The sequence below is a fragment of the Dryobates pubescens genome, chromosome 20 (genome assembly GCF_014839835.1).
Source record: "Dryobates pubescens isolate bDryPub1 chromosome 20, bDryPub1.pri, whole genome shotgun sequence".
Lineage (NCBI taxonomy): Eukaryota > Metazoa > Chordata > Aves > Piciformes > Picidae > Dryobates > Dryobates pubescens.
Window position 1 is genome coordinate 2,005,211 of NC_071631.1, and position 18,713 is coordinate 2,023,923.

Consider the following 18,713-nt stretch of genomic DNA (forward strand, 5'->3'; position numbering starts at 1 on the left):
ATGCCCCTTGACTGCAGGGCCCAGCACATCAATCCCCAGCTCCCACCTGCAGCGCTAGGTCCAGCTCCAGCTCTGGAGCACCCAGCACCAGGAGGATGTTGGAACTGTTAAGAGTGGGTCCAGAGGAGGCCACGAGGATGACCTGAGTGCTGCAGCACCTCTGCTGTGAGCCAGGCTGAGAGAGTTGGGGTTGTTCAGCCTGGAGAAGAGAAGGCTCCAGGGAAACCTGAGAAGAGCCTTCCAGGATTTGAAGAGGGCTACAGGACAAGGACTTGGTACAAAGGCATGGAGTGACAGGACCAGGGGTGGTGGCTTCAGACTGGAAGAAGCTGGATGGAGATGAGACATCAGGAAGAAATTCTTCCCCATGAGGGAGGTGAGGCACTGGAACTGGCTGCACAGAGAAGCTGCTCCAAGCCTGGAGGTGTTGAAAGCCAGGTTGGATGAGGCCTTGAGCAAGCTGGGCTGGGAGGAGCTGTCCCTGCCCATGGCAGGGGGTTGGAACTGGATGATCTTGAAGGTCCTTCCCAGCCCAAGCCAGTCTGTGATGCTACAACTCACCACATGCTGGGGGGAGCAGATCTCCCGTTCCCGAAGCAGGCAGCATCCCACAGCAATGCCCCACAGGAGCCACAAAATCAACTTCCACCCCCAAGCAGCCCCAGAGGGGGGCACAGGGCCCTGCTGCCCCAGGGCTCTGCAGACAGACAGACACCTCTGTGGGGACAGAGCAGGGCTATCACTTTCCCTCAGCAGCAGAGCAAAGCCCAGGGGCCAGTTGCTGTTTGTGCCCCTGACAGCTGCCTGCCCAGAGCCAGAATCACTCTGGGAGCTCTGTGGGGGAAACAGGAGGAGGAGAAGTGTCCTTAAATCACAGAATCACCAAGGCTGGGTCCTCCCCCACCCAATCCCTCTCCTCCACACCACCAGGCTTGGGTGGGATGGAGGTGACACTCAGGGGACCTGTTGCCACCCAAGGGAGGAACCCAAGCAGCTGATGGTGGGTGGCCACTCAACACAGAATGAGGAGGGTTGGAAGGGACCTCTGGAGACCATCTTAGTTCAACCTCCTCCCTGCCAGAGCAGGGTCACCCAGATCAGGAGAGCATCCAGGGGGGGTTTGAACAGCTCCAGAGAAGAAGACTCCACAACCTCTCTGGGCAGCCTGCTGCAGGGCTCCACCAGCCTCAAAGTAAAGAAGTTCCTCCTCACATTTAGATGGAGCTTCCTCTGGTCAGCTTTGTGCCCAGCACCTCTTGCCCTATCACTGGGCACCACTGACAAGAGACTGGCCCCATCCCAACGTGAACCAGCCCAGCTGTAGTGGTGCCCTCCTCACCAGCCAGCCCAGCTGCAGCCCCAGCATGGTGGGGCTGGTCCCACAGACATCCCACCCCCCACGCCTGCCAGCACAGCCAGGAGCAGAATGAAGTTGTTGCAAGAAGCCAAAGTTGTCACCACTAAAAATAGCACAATGGAATTTTCCTCTAAAGGAGAGGAAAAAAAAATTCTCCCTGCTTCTCCCTGGCAAAGGCTGGGAGAAGGAAAGGTGGAGGGGACAGCAGGGACAGCATCTCCAGGAGGTGGCCCTGCCTGGGCATGGAGAGCAGAGCCCAGCGTGGGGGAGCGGGCAGCACCAGCAGCTCTGCTTTATTTATCTCTGTCTTCTCCTTCCCAGCAGAGGAGCTGAGAGACCAAGCACCACTGGGACAGGCAGCAGACACAGCAAGCAGGCAGCTGCTCCAAAGTGACAAAGGCAGGAGGGAGATGTGGGTGCCCTGGGCGAGCCCCCAGCACCCACCGCGGCAGGGGCTCAGTGCCTCCCTCCTGCCCTGCTCCCTGACAACAAAGGAGTGGGGCAAGGCAGCCCAGCACCCATCAAGTCCCCAAGCCCCATGGTGATGGGGAGAAAAAGCCTTCCCTCCTGCCATCCTGGGGGGGCTCAGGGTGATGCCAGCAGACCCCATCCACAAGCATCCCAGCTCCCTCTCCCCACCGGCACGCCTGGAATTCCCAGCCTGGGGAGGATCGCTCCCAGCTGGCTCAGTCTGAGGGGGGAGCCCCCAGCTCCTGGGACAGCCACCAGGCACCCAACCAGTTGAGGAATCCCAGCATCTCCCAGCCTGGCAACTGCCCTCCAGAGCAGGCACGAGAAGCATCCCAAGCAGCCGGCCAGGACGAAATGTCTCCACGTGCAGCATCTGCAGCCACAGAGCCTCCTGCACCATGGCTGTCCCCCAGCAGCCTCACCCCAGCCCCTGCTCTGCTCCCTGGGGCACACACAAGCTGGGGAGGGGCCATGGGGAACCACGCTGCCCTTCCTCCCCACCAACCAACCCCCCAGCTATCCATCACCAGCAGTGGGGCAGAGGCAGCTCAGGCAGCGCCAGGGATGTGGGGCACAGAGAGGAGAGAGCCTGGGACGTGGGCTCCATCTGTTTCAGGAGAGCCTCACCGGTATGGTTGCACCATCACCACCCCCCAGGAGGGTCATGGCCACACCAGGCTGTCCCCAGCAGCCCTTGTAGTGATCTTCCCATCAGCTGAACCCAAAGGGTGGTGAGGGGGCTGCTAATTAGGTGGTGGGGAAGCTGCAGGCAGCATGGAGGGTGTGGGATCACCACAGCCTGGCCCTGCTCCCCATGGAGCAGAGTCCTTCCCAGGGGATAGTTTTACCAGGACACCTCTTGCAGCAAACACTGCCCCAAGGTCAAGGCCAACCTCAATGCCACAGCAGCCTTTGTGTACGGTTTCCCCACAGGGAAAAAGAAGCTGCTGGCAAAAGCACTTCTGAAAGGCCACCAAGGACCTCAAGAGTGATTAATAAAAGGCAAGGCAGAAGTTACAACCTGGGCTGAGACAACCAGAAGTCAGCACAAAGATCCCACCAAGGGACCAAGGCACAGCTCCATGGCTGGGGAGGAGCCAGCAAGGGCAAAGCAAGGGCTGGGACAAGAGGAGGGCAGAGGTGGCCCTGGCCCAAACTGCCAAGGGTGAAAGACCTGAAGCTATTTAGTCTGGAGAAGACTGGCAGGAGGCCTTAGGAGTGCTTAGCTAAAGGGGGGATGCCAAGAAGAAGAAGGGGGCCAAGGGGGAGTGCCCTGTAACAGCAGAAAGGCAACAGACACAAGCTGGAACCCAGCAGGCTCCACCTCAGCTTGAGCAGAAACTTCACCGGTGTGAGGGTGCTGAGCCCTGCAGCAGGCTGCCCAGGGAGGTGGAGGAGTCTCCTTCTCTGGAGCCTTTCAAGACCCCCCTGGAAGTGTTCCTGTGTGTGACCTGCCCTGGGTGCTCCTGCTCTGGCAGGGGGGATGGACTCAGTGATCCCCAGAGGTCCCTTCCAACCTCCACCACTCCAGGATTCTGTGACTCTGCCCTCACCACGGGCAGCTGGAAGCAAGGTCCCAGCAGAGCTCCAAGTGGGCAAGAGTAGAGGTTGGAAAAGCAGAAGACCTATGGAGGAGCTGTGAAGGTGCAAAACACAGCAGCCATCACCTGTGGGAGGCTGGCAAAGCTTCCCTGGCATCAGTACCGAGTGCTTGGTGCCAGCAGAGGAGGGCAGGGAAGCAGGCAGCTGCTGTGGCACCACGGGCACGGTGCCGGCCGCCCTGGGCTCACCAGGGGGAAATGGAATCCAAGAGGAAATGAGAAATGGAAATGCAGCCTGGTGTGCACAGGAGACAGCAGAAAGCACAGCTGTGAGCTGGCAGTGCCCAGCCAACCGCCTCAACCCACTGCTCCAGATCACTGATAACGCAGGGGGGGATGGAGGAGCACTCCCAGCCCTGCAAGGCCACAGCAGCAGGGACCAGGCACGAACACAGGACACCCACAGCCACTCTGGTGGATCCAAGCAGAGCAGGAGGGAGCCCCCAGTTCATCCTGCCAGGAGCAGCAGCTCACTCCTCACCCCAAACCTCCCCAACCACCTCACCCAGCAGCCCTCCCTCCCTCCCCACTTCTCCCCTCGCAGCAGCCTCTGGGTTTCCCTGCCCCAGAGCCTGGGCACACCTCACCCCCAAGGACTCATCTCACCACAGCCAGACACCCCAAATCTGACCACCCAGCCTCCCAGGCCCACCACACATCTCCTTGGGAAGCTGATGCTGGAGGATCCCCTTCCCTGGCCCCTCCCCCAAGCCAGGTGGGATGCATCCAGAGGAACAAACTCCCACAAGATGAGCTTGGAAATGAAGCCTCTCAGCCTCTCAACACAGGAACCCCCTAGGCTCTGCCACCACTGCCAGGGGTGGAACCTGCTCTGCTGGTGCCAAGCTAGAGGCTGTTTCCAAGTTGGAGGCTGTTTGAACACCCCTAAACTCCCCCCAGGAGGCTCAGCTCCCCCAGACCAGGGCAGCCCTGAGATGTTCAGTCTGGAGCTTCCAGCAAGCCTGGAGAAAGAGCATCTGGAAGGAGAAAGGGGAACTCGAGGTCAGCATCCAGCAGGGATGCTGCAAGCCTGGCTGCTTGGGATGCAGGATGGGGGCTGCCAATGCTGCCAGCAGCAGGGAAGAGCTGCCAGGAAGCTGCTCTCCTCCCCATGCCATGGAGACCAGCACCCTGCCTGCACCCACTGCCCACCCACCACCACCCCCCAGCAGCAGCTGCACTGGCTCCCACCCACAGGCTCTGATGGGGTGGGAAAGGTGTCAGCAAGCAGCTGGGGTGCAGAGAGGAGCTGCTTTCTGGGTGCTCCCCATGGACCCACCCAGGCTGGCTCTGTGTGGCCATGCTGGGGGGCAGCTAGTGGGTGACAGCCACCCCCAGCCCCAGAAATCAGGGCTCCCAGCAGAGCAGGCTGCCATCCCCACGCCAGGTGTGCCCTCACACCCACCACTGCACCTCCTCACCCTAGGGGCAGCGATTGCCTCATCCACCCTGGAAAACTCAGCTGCTGTTGCCAGGATCCAGCCACACAGCACAGAGCTTCCCCAGGCAGCAACACCCTGGGCACGGCCCTGGGTGTTGAGAGGAGCAGGGAAGGGCTGGAGAGGTGCTCAGGGAGAGGGATCCCAGCCCCACGAGCTCCCAGGAACCTCATCCCCCACAGCCCCCTGAGCCCCCTGGGGTGAGCAGAGCCTGCACCAGGCACCAGCCAGCCCTGCCCACGCTCCCCAGCACAGCAGAGGCTGCTCATGGAAGCCAGCCCTGGGGAATATTAATGAGAATGCATTTGTGTTCCTTCCAGGGAGGCAATGGATTCCAACCAACACTCCCCAGTCAAACCAGCACCACCACAGTCACCCTCCTCCAACTTGAGCTGAAGCCTGAGAGGCTGCAGATCCCACCCTGGGTGCCCCCCAGCACCCACCCGACCGTGCTGCCTGCGGCTCAGCCTGGGGTGGGATTGAAGCAGCTCCCCAAAACCTTCCTCCCAGGCCTCCCCCGGCTGAGCAGAGCCCTGGGAAGGGCCACAGCATTTCCCAGCGCGTCCTGCCAGCTGCCCCACGCCTGTCCCAGCCCTGCTGCTGCAGCCAGCGGTGAAACAGTGCCCCGTGCAGGAGCCAGGCTGAGCCCACGGCCCCGGGAAGGGCTCCAGGCCCCTCCGTGCAGGAGAGATGGAGCAAGAAATGGCTTCATCTGGGAAGCCCCAGAGGGGAGCAGCTCCTGCACACCCACCCCGAGCTGTGGTGTGGCTGCTCCCTGCACCAAGACAGGAGAAACCAGACAGTGAAGCGCCCCGCAGCCTGCATTTATCTGTTCCAAGCGCATACAAAGGGCTTTATCACCCTGCTGCTCAAAGGGCGCCGTTAAGACACTTTGAATTTAAATAAAACCTCTTCTGCTTCCCTCTGGGAGGTTTCTTGCCGCTGGCATCAGCCATGGCCATGGCCAGAGCAGTCTAAACTTAGCTGACACAAGCAAGACGAGCCTGGAAAGGAGACTGGCCAGAAACCAGCAGACTGAGGTCAAAGACTTCAGTCTCACCCTGAAGCAGGAGCCAGGAAGGAAAAGGCTCCGACAGGAACGCCAGGAGCAGGGCAAGGGGGAGGGGGGAGCAGGGCAAGGCGGGGGGGGGGGGGGAGGGGAAGAGGGCCGGGCAAGGTGGGCACAGAAGAGTTGAGCCCTTCCCCAAGAGGCAGCTCAGCAGGAGCTGGCTGCTGAAAGGAGAGCAAAGCTTCCCGGCACGGGAGTCACACCACCTCCTGGTACCCATGCCAGGGAGGTACCAGGGGCACCTTGCAGGTGCACCAACAGCCCCAACCTCCCCAGGGGCTTTTCTCACATGGAAAGGAGCAGCAGCCACCAGCCCTGCAAGCAGGGCTCAGCCCCGGCCCCGTTTTGCCCTGGCTCCCTGCCCATGACCATGGCATTGCCACTGCTGCCCTGGCTTTTGTGGCTGGAGATGCCAGCGGGATGCAGGGCAAGGCAGGTGCCCCCAGCAAGGCCAGGCCAGCCCAGGGGGCACCAGCAGCTGCTGGGAATGGAGAGGAGTGCAGCAGGAAGGCAGCAGAACGCTGGCCAGGCGAGGCAGGGTGGATCCTCTCACCTGAAAAACCTCCAACTTCATTCCCCTCCTGGCCAAAACAAACGGCAGCAAACCAGCTCCTTCCACCATGCCCTCATGCCCTGGGGGGCAGCCCAAGGCTCCTGCTGCCTTCCTCAGCCCACCCTCGGTCCCTGCTCCTCCCCCTGTCCCAGGGAAGTCAGCAACTGCCACATGCCTCCCCAAAATACCAGATGTTAATCACCCTGCTGATGACAAACCAGCAGCTCCCAGCTTCCCTGCACCAGGGACTCTCCACTGCCATGGTCACCCCTCCTCGTGGGGGATGAGGAGGAAGAAAGGCTTCCTCTCCCCCTGTGAGGAGTCACCAGCACGCTGCCAGTCCTGTCAGCACTCCTGCAGACCACAGAGGCATCTTGCAGCCTGCTCAGCACCACCCAGCAACGATGTTTATCCTCACAGGATGAAATCCCAGCAGCAACAGCCCCAGGTGGGGAGGCAGCTCTGCATGCTCAGCTCAGGGAACTGGGGGCACCTTGGAGCTCCAAGCCTGCAGCACTGGGGTCCCCACACCTCTGGTGGCATTTCTTAGAGCACACCACAAGCACACACACACCAAGAAACCTTCTTGAGAGATGAGCATGGCCAGGACTGCTGCCCACCAACCACAAGCAGGGCCCCAAGGTACTCCAGATATAAGGATTCCCACCCTGGGGTCACCTCCCCAGCTCCTGAGCAGGCTGTTCCCTCCCCAGCACCGACTCAGGTCGAGCAGTCAAGGTGACAAAGCCAAGCCATGCTGCCCAGCTCAAACAAGCCAGGCCACGTGCTGGGCACCACGGAGCAGGCAGAGACAGCACCGGGGCTGGGGAAAAGGTTTCCAGGGCACTCCAGCTCCAGGTTTCCACCCCTGATCCCCCCAAAAAAGGAGAAGAGTTGATTATTGAAAAGAAAGGATTTCAGCAGGGTCGATGAGTTAATGTTTAGAGGGCTGTGACCCGTGCTGAGCACTGCCCAGCAGCACTGCCACCCTTGCACTGCCACAGCGCAGCCAGCTGCCACCTCCTGCTTCCCTGAGGGCACAGCAAGCGGCCAGGACACAACGGGAGGGACAGGCCATGGGGATAAACAGCAGCCCTCTGGTGCCAAGCTCCACTCAGCACCCACAGGAGGACGGATCAGGGCATCCCCTCCTGCCCAGCCCCCTCTGACCGATGGCTCTGCCATGGTGGCAGCACCCAGAAGGCTCCACAGAGCTCCAAGCTCTGCCCCAGTGCTGCCAGAGAGGACAGATCAGGGCTTCCCCTCCTGCCCAGATTCTGACTGCTGGCTCTGCCACGGTGGCAGCACCCAGAAGGGTCCCTGAAAGCTCCACCATCACAGTGGTGGCAGCATCCAGAGGGGTCCCTGACAGCTCCACTGCCACCCCCCAGGCTGCTGTGATCGTTCTCTCCAGCTGCAGGTCCTGGCATGTGCCACGGCACCACGATGCAGCCGGGAGGCAAAGCAGGGCTGGGAGCCACCCCACACCATGCCTCCCTGGGAAACTGCCCTGCTGGCTCTCAGCTGGGCCAGCCTGGTGAAGATCTCGGTGGTAGGCTGTAGGTGCACACCCTGCAGGGTGCTGTGCCCACCGGGCACACCAGCAGCCAAAGCAAGCCAAGAGCAGGGCAGCTCTGCCACGCTCCAAGCACTTCGGGGCGGCCCCAGAGCCTCCACACACCCCCAAATGCCTACTTTGAGCCCCATCCCCTTGCTCAATCAACCCCCTGAGGACCAGGGTGCAGCATCAGGTAGCACCTGACAGCAGCTCCGCCGGCAGCGGGGCCGGGGGTGCCCCCGCGGTGCCCACGCCAGCTCACGACGCCGATGCCAACCTCCTCCCCCGGCAGGCCTGGGAGCAGGAGCACCCCACGAGCATGGCAGCACTGCAGCACCCACCTACCCTGCACCCCCCCAGCTCTGCTCTGCCTGAGGTGGGTGTTTGGATAAAGAAAGGAACCACAGGGATCTGCCAGCTGCTTAACTCCAGCTCCGTGGAGAAGGGCAGGATCCACAGCTCACTGTGCCAGCTCCGGGACCTCTCTGTGCCACCGGCCTCCAGGCCTGGCCCAGCTTGCTGGATGGTGGAGGCCCTGCTGCTCAGGTTGGGGTTTTTAGGTTGTTTTCCTATCAGAAGGAGTGGAGCTGCCTGCTAGACAGGCTGGGAGGCATTTGCAGTCCTGGCTTCCTCCTTGCCCTCCCATAGCACAAGCCAGTGCCAGCAGTCCTGGATGCAGCAGGTATGAAGTGGCCACCATGAGCCAGACATCAGCCTCATGGTTGTCACAGAGTCATAGAATTGGTTTTGGTTGAAAAGGACCTCCAAGATCATCCAGTCCAACCACCAACCCAACCCCACCACGGCCATCAAACCACAGCCCCAAGTGCCATGGCCACAGGTTTCTTGAACCCCTCCAGGGCTGGGGACTCCACCACCTCCCTGGGCAGCCTGTGCCAGGCCCTGACCACTCTTGCAGCAAAGAAATTCTTACCTCACCTCCAAACTAACCTTTCCCCTGGCACAATTGCAGGTCATTTCCTCTCCTTCTATCACCTGAGACTAGGGAGAAGGGCCCAAGCCCCACCTCTCAGTGCTCAGCCCCCAGCAGCCACGTTTGGGTGAAAACTCTCCATTTCTGCAGGATTAAGAGGGGGAGGGGATGAGCCAGCGGAAAACTTGTTCCAGATAGCAGGAAAAAACAACAGGAAAGCAGGGAAGAGCCAACTCAAAGCTCAGTGACCCAAAGTGGGGGGCTTGCAGCACACAGGAGATGTCCTGGGAGGGGGGGGGGTGGGGAGCTGGGAAGGGGTCAAAGGCAAAGCAAAGCATTTCTGCAGCACAAACACTCATTTCCCCTACACCACAAACAAGATCAAACACCACCCAGCAGGGCATTTCCAAGCAACTACCATAACCCAGTGCTGAAATTAGCTCTGACCTACAAAAAAAAAAAGATAAACCAACCAACCAAACCTCCTTCACGGTGGGGTGGGGGGGGGGGAATCCCAGCTTAATGAGGGCACCAAGAGCTGCAGCCTGGGGTTGGGTGAGAGGGAACCCAGCCCAGCGATGCTCCACAGCCAGGACCGGCAGAGACAGGCACCGCAACTGCAGCTTCTTGCTTGGAACAAAAGCAAAAGGCCGAGGCAAAAGGCAGCTCCTTCCCTTGGCAGCTGCTGCACCGTTTCCTCCGCGTCTCCACGCTCAGCCCAACGACATCAAAGCAGCCTTCTTGTTAATAAAAAGTTTGTCAAGCCCTTGGACAAGCCCAGGTCACGTTACCCAGCCCCTTTCCAAAGCACCCAAAGAGGCTTTTCTCTCCCCTGCTGCCTGTGAAAGCAGAGCCAGGCTGCCCTGTTCCTCCCACCTCTGGGAGGTCTGAGCGGCACCCTCTGGATCAGGGAGCAAGCCGGGGGAGGGGGGGGGTCATTACTCCCTGTTTTCGGCAGGGAGGAAGGAAAAGGAAGCAGAAGGAAACGGGAGCTGTGAGCTCCAGGCTCGGCTCCACTCAGCCATCCGCGGTTTAAAGAGTCTTGGCTGCTAAAGTTACAAAACTGAGCCCCGGGAGCCCTGTGGGGCTGAAATCTGGGCTTCGAGACAAGTCTATCCCTGCAGCAAAGAGGGAAAACAAACAGAAGGAGGAGAAGAAGAAGAATGGAAATGCACAAAACTCCCGGAGACGAGGCACTGACATCAAAACTGCACACTCACTGCCGGTACCGACACCGGGGCCTCGGGAGCACCTCAGCCTTCCATCCCCGCCCAGGTATGTCTCAGGGAGATGAAGCTCAGCCCCACGGGGGGCTATGGGGAGACCAGGGCAGCGCAGAGTAAGGATGGGAGGTGGGGGGTGCCCGTGGACCTCATTCCACCCCAGGGTAAGGGCACGGAGATGCTGCGGTGCTCCGGGAGGAAAGGTGAGGTGTTGGGACACAGCGCAGCCCATGCGGGCAAGGCAGAGAGCCCAGGACCCCAGAAACCCCCCTCAAGGATGCTGAACCCCTGGGCAGCCCATGCAGGGGACACGGAGACCCTGGGAACCCCACGCAGGGGATACAAGAAGTCCAGCACCCACACATAAGGGCATTTTGCCCCCGGGAAGCCCATGCGGGTGGCACAGGGACTCCCGGAACCCCACAGCGGAACATTAAGCCCCTGGGCAGCCCACGGAGGGGACAACAGGGACCCCAGGCATCCCACGGAGAGGACACCAAGGCTATCCAGCCCTCGGACACAGCTCACAGAGACACAGACCCCAGGCACCTCATGCAGAGAACAGCTTAGGTACTGGGACCCCAGGCACCCCACGGAGGGAACACTCAGACTCCCCACGCAGGGCACACCGGGCATCCCCTCGAGTACCCCACACAGGAGACACCAGAGACAGTGGGACCCCAGACGCTCCACGCAAGGGGACACTGTTCCTTCGGGTACCCCACGCATGGGGACAGCCCACGCAGGGAACATTGCCCCTCGCTACCCCACGCACGGGGACAGCCCACGCAGAGGACACTGTTCCCTCGGGTACCCCACGCACGGGAACACCCCACGCAGGGGTCACTGTAGCTGCCGCTGAGCAACGCGGGGGATGCGCACCCCAACCATCCCACCCACGGGAACCAGACGAGACCCGACCCACCCCCCCCAACCCCGAGCCCCAGCCACGGGCACAGGAACGGCGCCGGTTCAAGCTCCCGCGGGGCGGCCCCCGTCGGTTACTCCAGGCCCCACACCGGGCCCCACCGACCGCGGTACCTTTATAACGCTCCAGCACGTCCTCGTAGGCCTGAACAAACTCCTTCTCCTGGCTGAGGTTGGCCGGGAGCTGCCCCGGCACGTAGCCGGCCATGGCGGCCCTTTGTGCCGGCGGCCCCGGTGCAGCTGCCGGCGCGGCCAGGGCCGGACTGCGCCCGCTCTGCGCCCAGCCCCGCTTCCGCCCGCGCCGCCGCCCGCCCGCGGCACCGCCCCCGGGCCAGGCCCCGCCCGCCAGGCCCCGCCCCTTGAGCTGCCGATCCGCCCTCTCGGTATGCCCCGCCCCCTCGGGGTAGGCCCCGCCTCTCTTATTGGTCACGCCCCACTATCGGTCACGCCCCTTTCACGTCGGCTCCACCCCCTTGTGTTGGACCCCGCCCCCTGACATCCGCCCCGGCCCTGCCGCGACCTCTGGCGGAGGCGAGGGGTAGCCCCGGGTGGGGGCACCGGGAGGTGACACTGGGTAGGGTGGTACCGGGAGGAGTCACCGGGTGGGGGGGACACCGGGAGGTGACACTGGGTGAGGGGACACCAAGGGGTGACACCGAGAAGGGGGGACACTGGGTGGGGGGACACCACGAGGTGACACTGGGTGGGAACACTGGGAGGGGACACTGGGTGGAGGCCCCGGTAGGTGACACCGCCTAGGCGGGGCCACCCGTGACACCGGGGCCCCCCCAGGCCCTCCACCGCCTCCCAGCGTCGTCACTGCCGCCTGGCGACACACAGCCTCCCAGCGTTTCCCGGTGGCAACCAGTGCACACCAGTGAGCCCAGAGTGCAGCCGCCCAGTGTGCCCCGTGACCCCAGAGCGCTGCACCCCAGTGCACCCAGACTGCTGCATCCCGATGCATCCTAGTGGGCCCAGACCACTGCCTTCCAGTGCATCCCAGTGCTCAGCCCCACCAAGCCAGGAGGCATCTCAGCTGACCCAGTCCTGCTGCCCACCAGGATGAGGGTCCCGCTCTGTCCCCACACCCACCAGCCCCAAGCATCAGGGCTCTGCACCCCGCAGGAGCAGCTGTGGGAGAGCCCAAGAGCCAGGGACCAAGGGCAGCCCCACATGGCCCCAGCCCCACATTTCACCCATGGGGTGCCAGGGGCTGCTAACACCCCACTCCTGAAGATCAGGGTCTGTCCCTACTGCCACCAAACCTCCAGCTGGTACAGGAATGGGGTGCAGGGGGTGCCAAGCCTCGGGGGGAATGGGAAGCCCCTTGGTATCACCTTGGGGAGGTGGGGATAGAGGACCCTACCAAGGGGCACACAGAACCAGGGGTAAACCTCAATGGGAAAACAGAGACAGGGTGCAAAGCCAAACCTGCCTGGCACCCCCTCACCCACCAAAACCCCACTGAGCCCCTCCAGGCCTGGCAATTCTGGATGTGACACAGCCAAGCCCCCAAGTGCCCCCCAAAACAGCCCTTATGAGGGCACAGAGGTGGCTGTCCGCAGCCCGGGGGACACCCCAGGGACCTCATTTCCCAGCACCTCCTATTCAGCCAACAGCAAGTTCCTTCCTCGTGCCCAGGCCAGACCCAGCCCCCCCCACCTGGGTAGCCCTGCCCCGACCAGGGCAAATCCCTGCCCCCACCAGGGCAAATCCCAGCCCTTTTTGGCCAGCACAAGATGCTGCTTTTTCACCCTGGCTGCGCCGTTGCCATGGCGACCGGAGGGCCAGGCTCTGCCAGCTGGGTATCCATGGCAACCAGAAAAGCCCCATCCTGCTCGGCGCAGCCAGCCAGTGTCTCCCCACCGTCACCCAGGGGAGACCGCCCCCAAACCTCCCAGTGGCACCCCCAGGCGGGGAGCTACACCCCACATCCCTCTGTGTGATGGCGAGAGGCCAGCAGCAACCATCACCCTCATCCTTACCCTCTTCTTCACCCTCATTCTTACCCTCCTCTTATCCCTCATCTTCATCCTTACCCTCATCTTCATCCTTACCCTCATCTTCATCCTTATCTTCACCCTCATCCTTATCTTCACCCTCATCCTTAACCCCCATCCTCATCCTTACCCTCATCTTCATCTTCACCCTTACCCTCATCCTTACCCTCACCTCCATACTCATCCTCATCGTCCTCATCTTCCTCCTGCAGCCACCAGCCTGAGGTGGGGGTTACACAGACCACCCTCTTCACCCCACCTTTGGAGGCACCTCCCCTTCACGGTGGCACCTTAATTGGGAGCAGTAATTAACATACCAATGTCCAGGTGCCAAAGCGAGGGGCAGCCACCCGGGGGGGAGGAGGGGGAGGGCAGAACATCCCCCACCGGGCACGGCCCCTGCAGAGGTTCCTGCGCTCCCAGCCTCCACCTGACCCAAAAACGCCTTCAAGGGGACTCCGCAGCCGCCAGCTGGCACCTCCCAGTTCCTCCTCGGGCGTCGGGAGCGATGCCCAAATCCTGCCCCGGCCCCGCCAGCGGGCGGCTTCGCGGCTCCCAAGGCAGCAGGGAGTGAGGAGGTTTTGTTCCCACGTCCCGAGGATGGAGCTCAAGTCACCCCCCGGCCCCCCCAGCTCCTTCCCTGCTCAGCCAAGGCTGCCTCTGCCAGCGCCTCGGGTGTCGCTCCCGGGTGACAAAGGACTCCCAGGAGCCTTTTCAACCAGACCGAGCACAGCCCTCGGAAAGCCCCCGCGACGCCTCTCCTGTCACCCCTGCCCTGCTGCTCACCCCTTGTCGTCACCCCCCTTCCCCAGCCCCTCACAGCTCGGCACCCCCCCTGCACCCCACGGAGACCCCTGGCAGGACCCAGTGCCAACAGGTCCAGGATGAAAAAGCCTTTTCTTCCCAAAGCAGCCCCCCCAGGGCCGTCAGCCTCTGCCAAGCTGCTGAAGCAAGACAGAACAGCAAGGTGCCAAGAGCCCAACTCTGACCTGCCACGTCCCCCTCTGCCACCCCCACCTCCCCCTCTGCCACTTCCCCCCTCCCCATGTCATCACCTTCCAGGACAATGCCAGCAAAGCAGGGAACGGCTCCAGAGGCTGCCTGGGGCCCCAGTCCAGCACCGGGGGTACAGACAACCCAGGGCGGGCAGCAGCATGTCCCAGCCCCGCCATGACACCAGCACCTCTCACAAGGTCCTCACCGGTGTGTCCCCTCCCAGGGCACAGCTGAGTCCTCCTCTCCCTGGCTCTGATGGCCAGAAGGGATGCAGAGACCATCAGCCCCCATGGGCAGTGAGTTAGGAGCACCCCGGATCCATGTGCCCACCCCCCCCAACCACCTAAGTGTCTCCTGTGCTGCCTCTATGGGGTCTCACAGCCCTCTGGCTGTCCCCACACAATGCTCAGGCTCCATTCCCAGGGGTCCCAGCGAGCCAAGCCCTGTCCCCCTCCCCAGGCAACACCAGGTGGTGCCAGCCCCCTTTGGACACATCCCACCAGCCACCACCCCCGGTCCCCAAGCCCTGGGAGGGGACAGGGGGCGGGGGGGGGGCAGCCAGCCTGCTGCAGACACTCCCTCTGAATAATGCAAGGAGCCCAATCAATATTTCAGCTCATTTCCAAGCCTGGTGACACAAAACTGTCTCCAAACTCTTTCTTCCCGGCTCAGCCCCTGTCTGGCTGCACCTCTCCAGTTATTTTTAATGGGGAAGCTGCAGGAGAGCTGCTCCGGTGCCGCCCCCCTGCCTTTCATCACCGGCTGGATCCAGCCAGCCTGACGACAAACGCTCAGCATCCCGGGCAGGCAGGGAGAAAGGCAGCTGGGGAAACGGCTGTGCCTCAGCAGGGGCCAGCCCCTGGGGTAAGGGAGGGTGCTCAGCACCCAGCAGGATGGGATATTTTTTTTGATCAGAGCAGAACCAGTCCGTGAGCAGGGATGGGGATGGTGGGAGCCCAGCAGCCCGGCCATGAAAGGAGAAAGGCAGCTGGGGAAATGGCTCAGCAAGGCCCAGCCCTGGAGGTGTGGGGGGTGCTCAGCACCCAGCAGGATGGGGTTTTCAGAGTGTGGAATCACAGAGTCATAGAATGGTTTTGATTGGAAAAGACCTCCAGGACCATTGAGTCCAACCATCAACCCAACACCACCACAGCCACTAAACCACGGCCCCAAGTGCCAGGGACACACATTTCCTGAACACCTCCAGGGATGGGGACTCCACCACCTCCCTGGGCAGCCTGAGCAGTCCATGAGCAGTGGTGGGGGTGGTGGGAGCCCAGCAGCTCAGCCAGCCCCCAGCCTCAGCAGCGCTGGTGTCTGGGGCAGGGCTTGGCCGCACCCTGCACATTTGCTTCCCCCAGCCCCAGCCAGCACCTCCTTGAGAACCCTCATTTGACTCAACTGGTTCTTCCTGCCCCTGGATGCCTGGAGCTGGGATGGCACAACCTGCCCCAGCAGCACCATGGCACGGCCGGAGCCACACACACCCCACAGTGCCCATGTGGGGTGGGCATGGAGAGCAGGCAGCCAGCCTCCTGCTGCTTCCCCTGACCTTGTGGGACCTGCCCCTGTGCCAGCAGGGTCCCTCCTCCTCCCCAGTACTCCCAATCTAAGGCCTCACAGAGCGTGGAGTCCAGCACTGGGGTCTATTTTCCCACCAGCTGGGTGCTGGCAGGGGTGGGCAGGGCAGGGTGGGTGCCCCAGGGCTTTGCCACAATCATGCCCACCTCCAGCTGAGCTCTGGAATTCCCTTGGGGCAGCAGCTGGGAACAGCCTGCTCAGAACTCAGTGGAGGGCCCTCAGATGGCCCCATAGCCCTGTTTGCTCCGGTGAGAGCAGATCAAAGGCCCCGAGGTGTGGAGAGAAGGGGCCAGAGCCCAGCAGCTGCAGATCAAAGCCCCCAGTGGCCATTTGTCCCAGGTGAAGAAGCAAAGCCCAGCTCCAACATCCAGGGACACCACCTTGAGTGAAGCTCCTCCATCCTGCCTCCTTGGTGACCCCAGAGCAGTGTCCTCACCAGCCCCATCAGCCAGTGTTTGGGAAAGGAGCCACGGTGGGTCCATCCCTGTCTCTGATTCTCCTTCCCATCCCCATTGCTTCCCCTAGGATGGTACAGCAGCCAGGGGGTACTGTGGGAGCACTCCAGGCAAGGGGGCACGCAGGCCAGCGTCCCCTCCACGACCCAGCAGCACAGGGACCCCGAGGTGTCTCCAGTGACCACAGTGATGGGATAGGCACCGTCGCGGGGAAGGAGCAGCCCCGGCTCCATCGGCTGGGTGCGAATCACAAACCTCCCAGGGGAAATTCCTCCCCGGAGTCTGGCCAAGGACATTGTTCCACCAAGGAGCCACTTAGACCTTAATTAGGTGTTTTAATGTCACCCAACAGGGCGCGCAGTCATCGCTTAACCCCAGCCTGCCGAGGGTACAAACAACCCGCGGCGAGCCCTGCCCGGACAGGACAAAGCCATCAGACAGGACAAAGCCATCGCAGAGCCGAACCTCCACCCTGGCCCTCAGCCACCGAAGGCCACATCCATCCTCCTTCCCTTCATCCCATCTATCCCCAGCATCCCTGCGGAGCAGCGGGGTACAGGGATGATCCCAAGACCATCTCGGGCACCGCGAGGGGAGCCCAGGGAGCTCCGTCCACCCACCCTCGGGGGGAGCCGCCAGGGACCAGGGCTTACCTGCCACCCTGACGACAGCCCTCTCGGCCGGGTCCAGCACCGAGTCCTGGCTCTTCCGCTTCCTCTGCTCGTGGAGGGGTAAATTCCAGGGCAGGGTGTCCCCGGGGGGACACGGGGAGAGGCTGCCCGAGCGCTCGCTGCGGTAGGAGCGTTCGCTCCGGCATGACCGCTCGCTCCGGCACGACCGCTCGCTGAGGGTCTCCTCGTCGGAGGACGACATGGCCCAGGGTGCGGGCAGCAAGGCTGGCAGGACGTCCCCACGGGTGGCAGCCTGCAGAAGGAGCAAACAGCGCTTGACACCGGGCCGCCGGCCGCGGTTCCCTCCCTGCCGCGGGTCTTGGGGGTACTGGAGAAGGGATCACCCCGCCACGGGCATCTCTGCCCTCATGCCTGTGCCCAAGCACCTTCTTGGGCAAGTGAATCGGCCCTCCCAGAGCTCCTAAACGCCACCTCAGCGTCCCCCTTGCTGCTCTGACAGCTGGGGGAAACCAGGAATGGGGGGTGAGGGGTTGGGGGGGGACAAGACACAGTGGCCAGTAAAGCCCAGGCTGGCACCCCCAGCGCCAGCTCATTCCCACAAAGCTAAGTCCATCCTTTTGGGCTCCATTTCTTTGTGCTCACTACAAGAAGAAATCAGATGGGCACTGCCCTTTGTACCCTCAGCGATTCCCCTCTCGGAATGGGAGCGAGGTTTGGGGGGAAAAAAAACCAAAATAGGGGGAAACAAAAGGGCAAACCATTAAATGATGGGAAGGGGAAAATGGTTGAGCTCTCCGCGGCACACAGGGCGAGCTGTGCCGTGCACACACGCTGGGCAAGCAAGCACCTCGCATGAGGCGGATTTCAAATCGTTCTCATTGTGTCCTCTAAGCGCTCGACCAGGAGAAATGCACACGAAATGCTTGAGACTCCTACAGCCGAGGTGCCGCGGCTGAGGAGCCGCCTCCACCGCTCCCAGCCTTCCCTGATTCCCATCGTTTCATCAGCAAAACAGGAACAAAGAGACCCCCACCCCCCCAAAAAAAAACCCAGAACCAAAAACCCAACCCCAACCGAAACAGCACTGCAAGAAAGGGAGAAAGGATTCCATGAGGGAGAAAAGGATTCCATGAGTCATTCACCCCTCATTGAAACCCGCAAAAACCACCAATCCTGGCCCAAATCTGCGTCTCCCCCCACCCCAGCCCTGACACCAGCACCCAGCGGTTCAGCCCTCGCCCTGCTTTTGGGGAACCCGAAGGGTTGGGGGGGGGGGTGCTGCGGGGGCTGAGCAGGGCGGGCAGGGGGAGCAGCAGGTGCGGGAGGCAGCAGGGTGCGGGCACAGCTCGGCAGGGGCACACGGGGCTGGGCTCCCCCTTTGCCCAGCTTCCGCTGGCATCCTCCGGTGCCCGCAGCCCCAGCCCAGCCCCGGCAGCTGCTGCTTCCCTTCCGCGCTCCATCCCCATTCCTATCCGCCGCCTTTCCCCGCTCCATCCCCGCTCCATCTCCATCTCCTGCTGCTCGTGCTCCAGCCCAGCTCCATCCCCGCCCCATCCGCCGCCTTTCCCCGCTCCATCTCCGGTGCGCACCCCCCATTCCCGCAGCCCGGCCCCGCTCACCCCCGGCAGCTCTCCGGTCCCGGTCCCGGCGGCTCGGTGCAGGCAGGACGCGGTTCTCCCGGTGCCGCAGCCGCTACCGGTCCCGGCCCCGGCCCTGGCCCCGGCCGTGCGCTCCCGCCCCCCCCGCGGCTGCCGGCCCCGCCGTGCGCTCCCGGTACGGCCGCTCCCGGTACGGCCGTTCCCGGCCCCGCCGTTCGCTCCCGCCGCTCCCGCCGCCGCGGCACCTCCCCCGGCCCTGCCCACCGGGGCGGCACGGAGCGGCGGGGGGGTCCCGACCGCCTCTCGCAGCTCCGGGGAC

General features: G+C 62.6%; 1 protein-coding gene across 6 annotated transcripts in view; it reads right to left on the bottom strand.

The window, feature by feature from the left end:
• The window catches only part of MACF1 (microtubule actin crosslinking factor 1), a 176,916-nt gene extending 158,395 nt beyond the window's left edge, over positions 1–18,521 (bottom strand). For 3 of the 6 annotated variants that reach the window (XM_054170416.1, XM_054170417.1, XM_054170406.1), the window contains exons 1-2: positions 18,416–18,521; positions 16,818–17,088 (exon numbers count right to left, since the gene is read on the bottom strand). In XM_054170416.1, coding sequence (XP_054026391.1) covers positions 16,818–17,037 — 220 coding nt within the window. In that variant the 5' untranslated portion in view covers positions 17,038–17,088; positions 18,416–18,521. Of the gene's footprint in view, positions 1–11,246; positions 11,403–16,817; positions 17,089–18,415 lie in introns of those variants that run through there. The other 3 variants (XM_054170415.1, XM_054170414.1, XM_054170408.1) reach the window with 3 other exon arrangements.
• Positions 18,522–18,713: the final 192 nt, after the last annotated feature.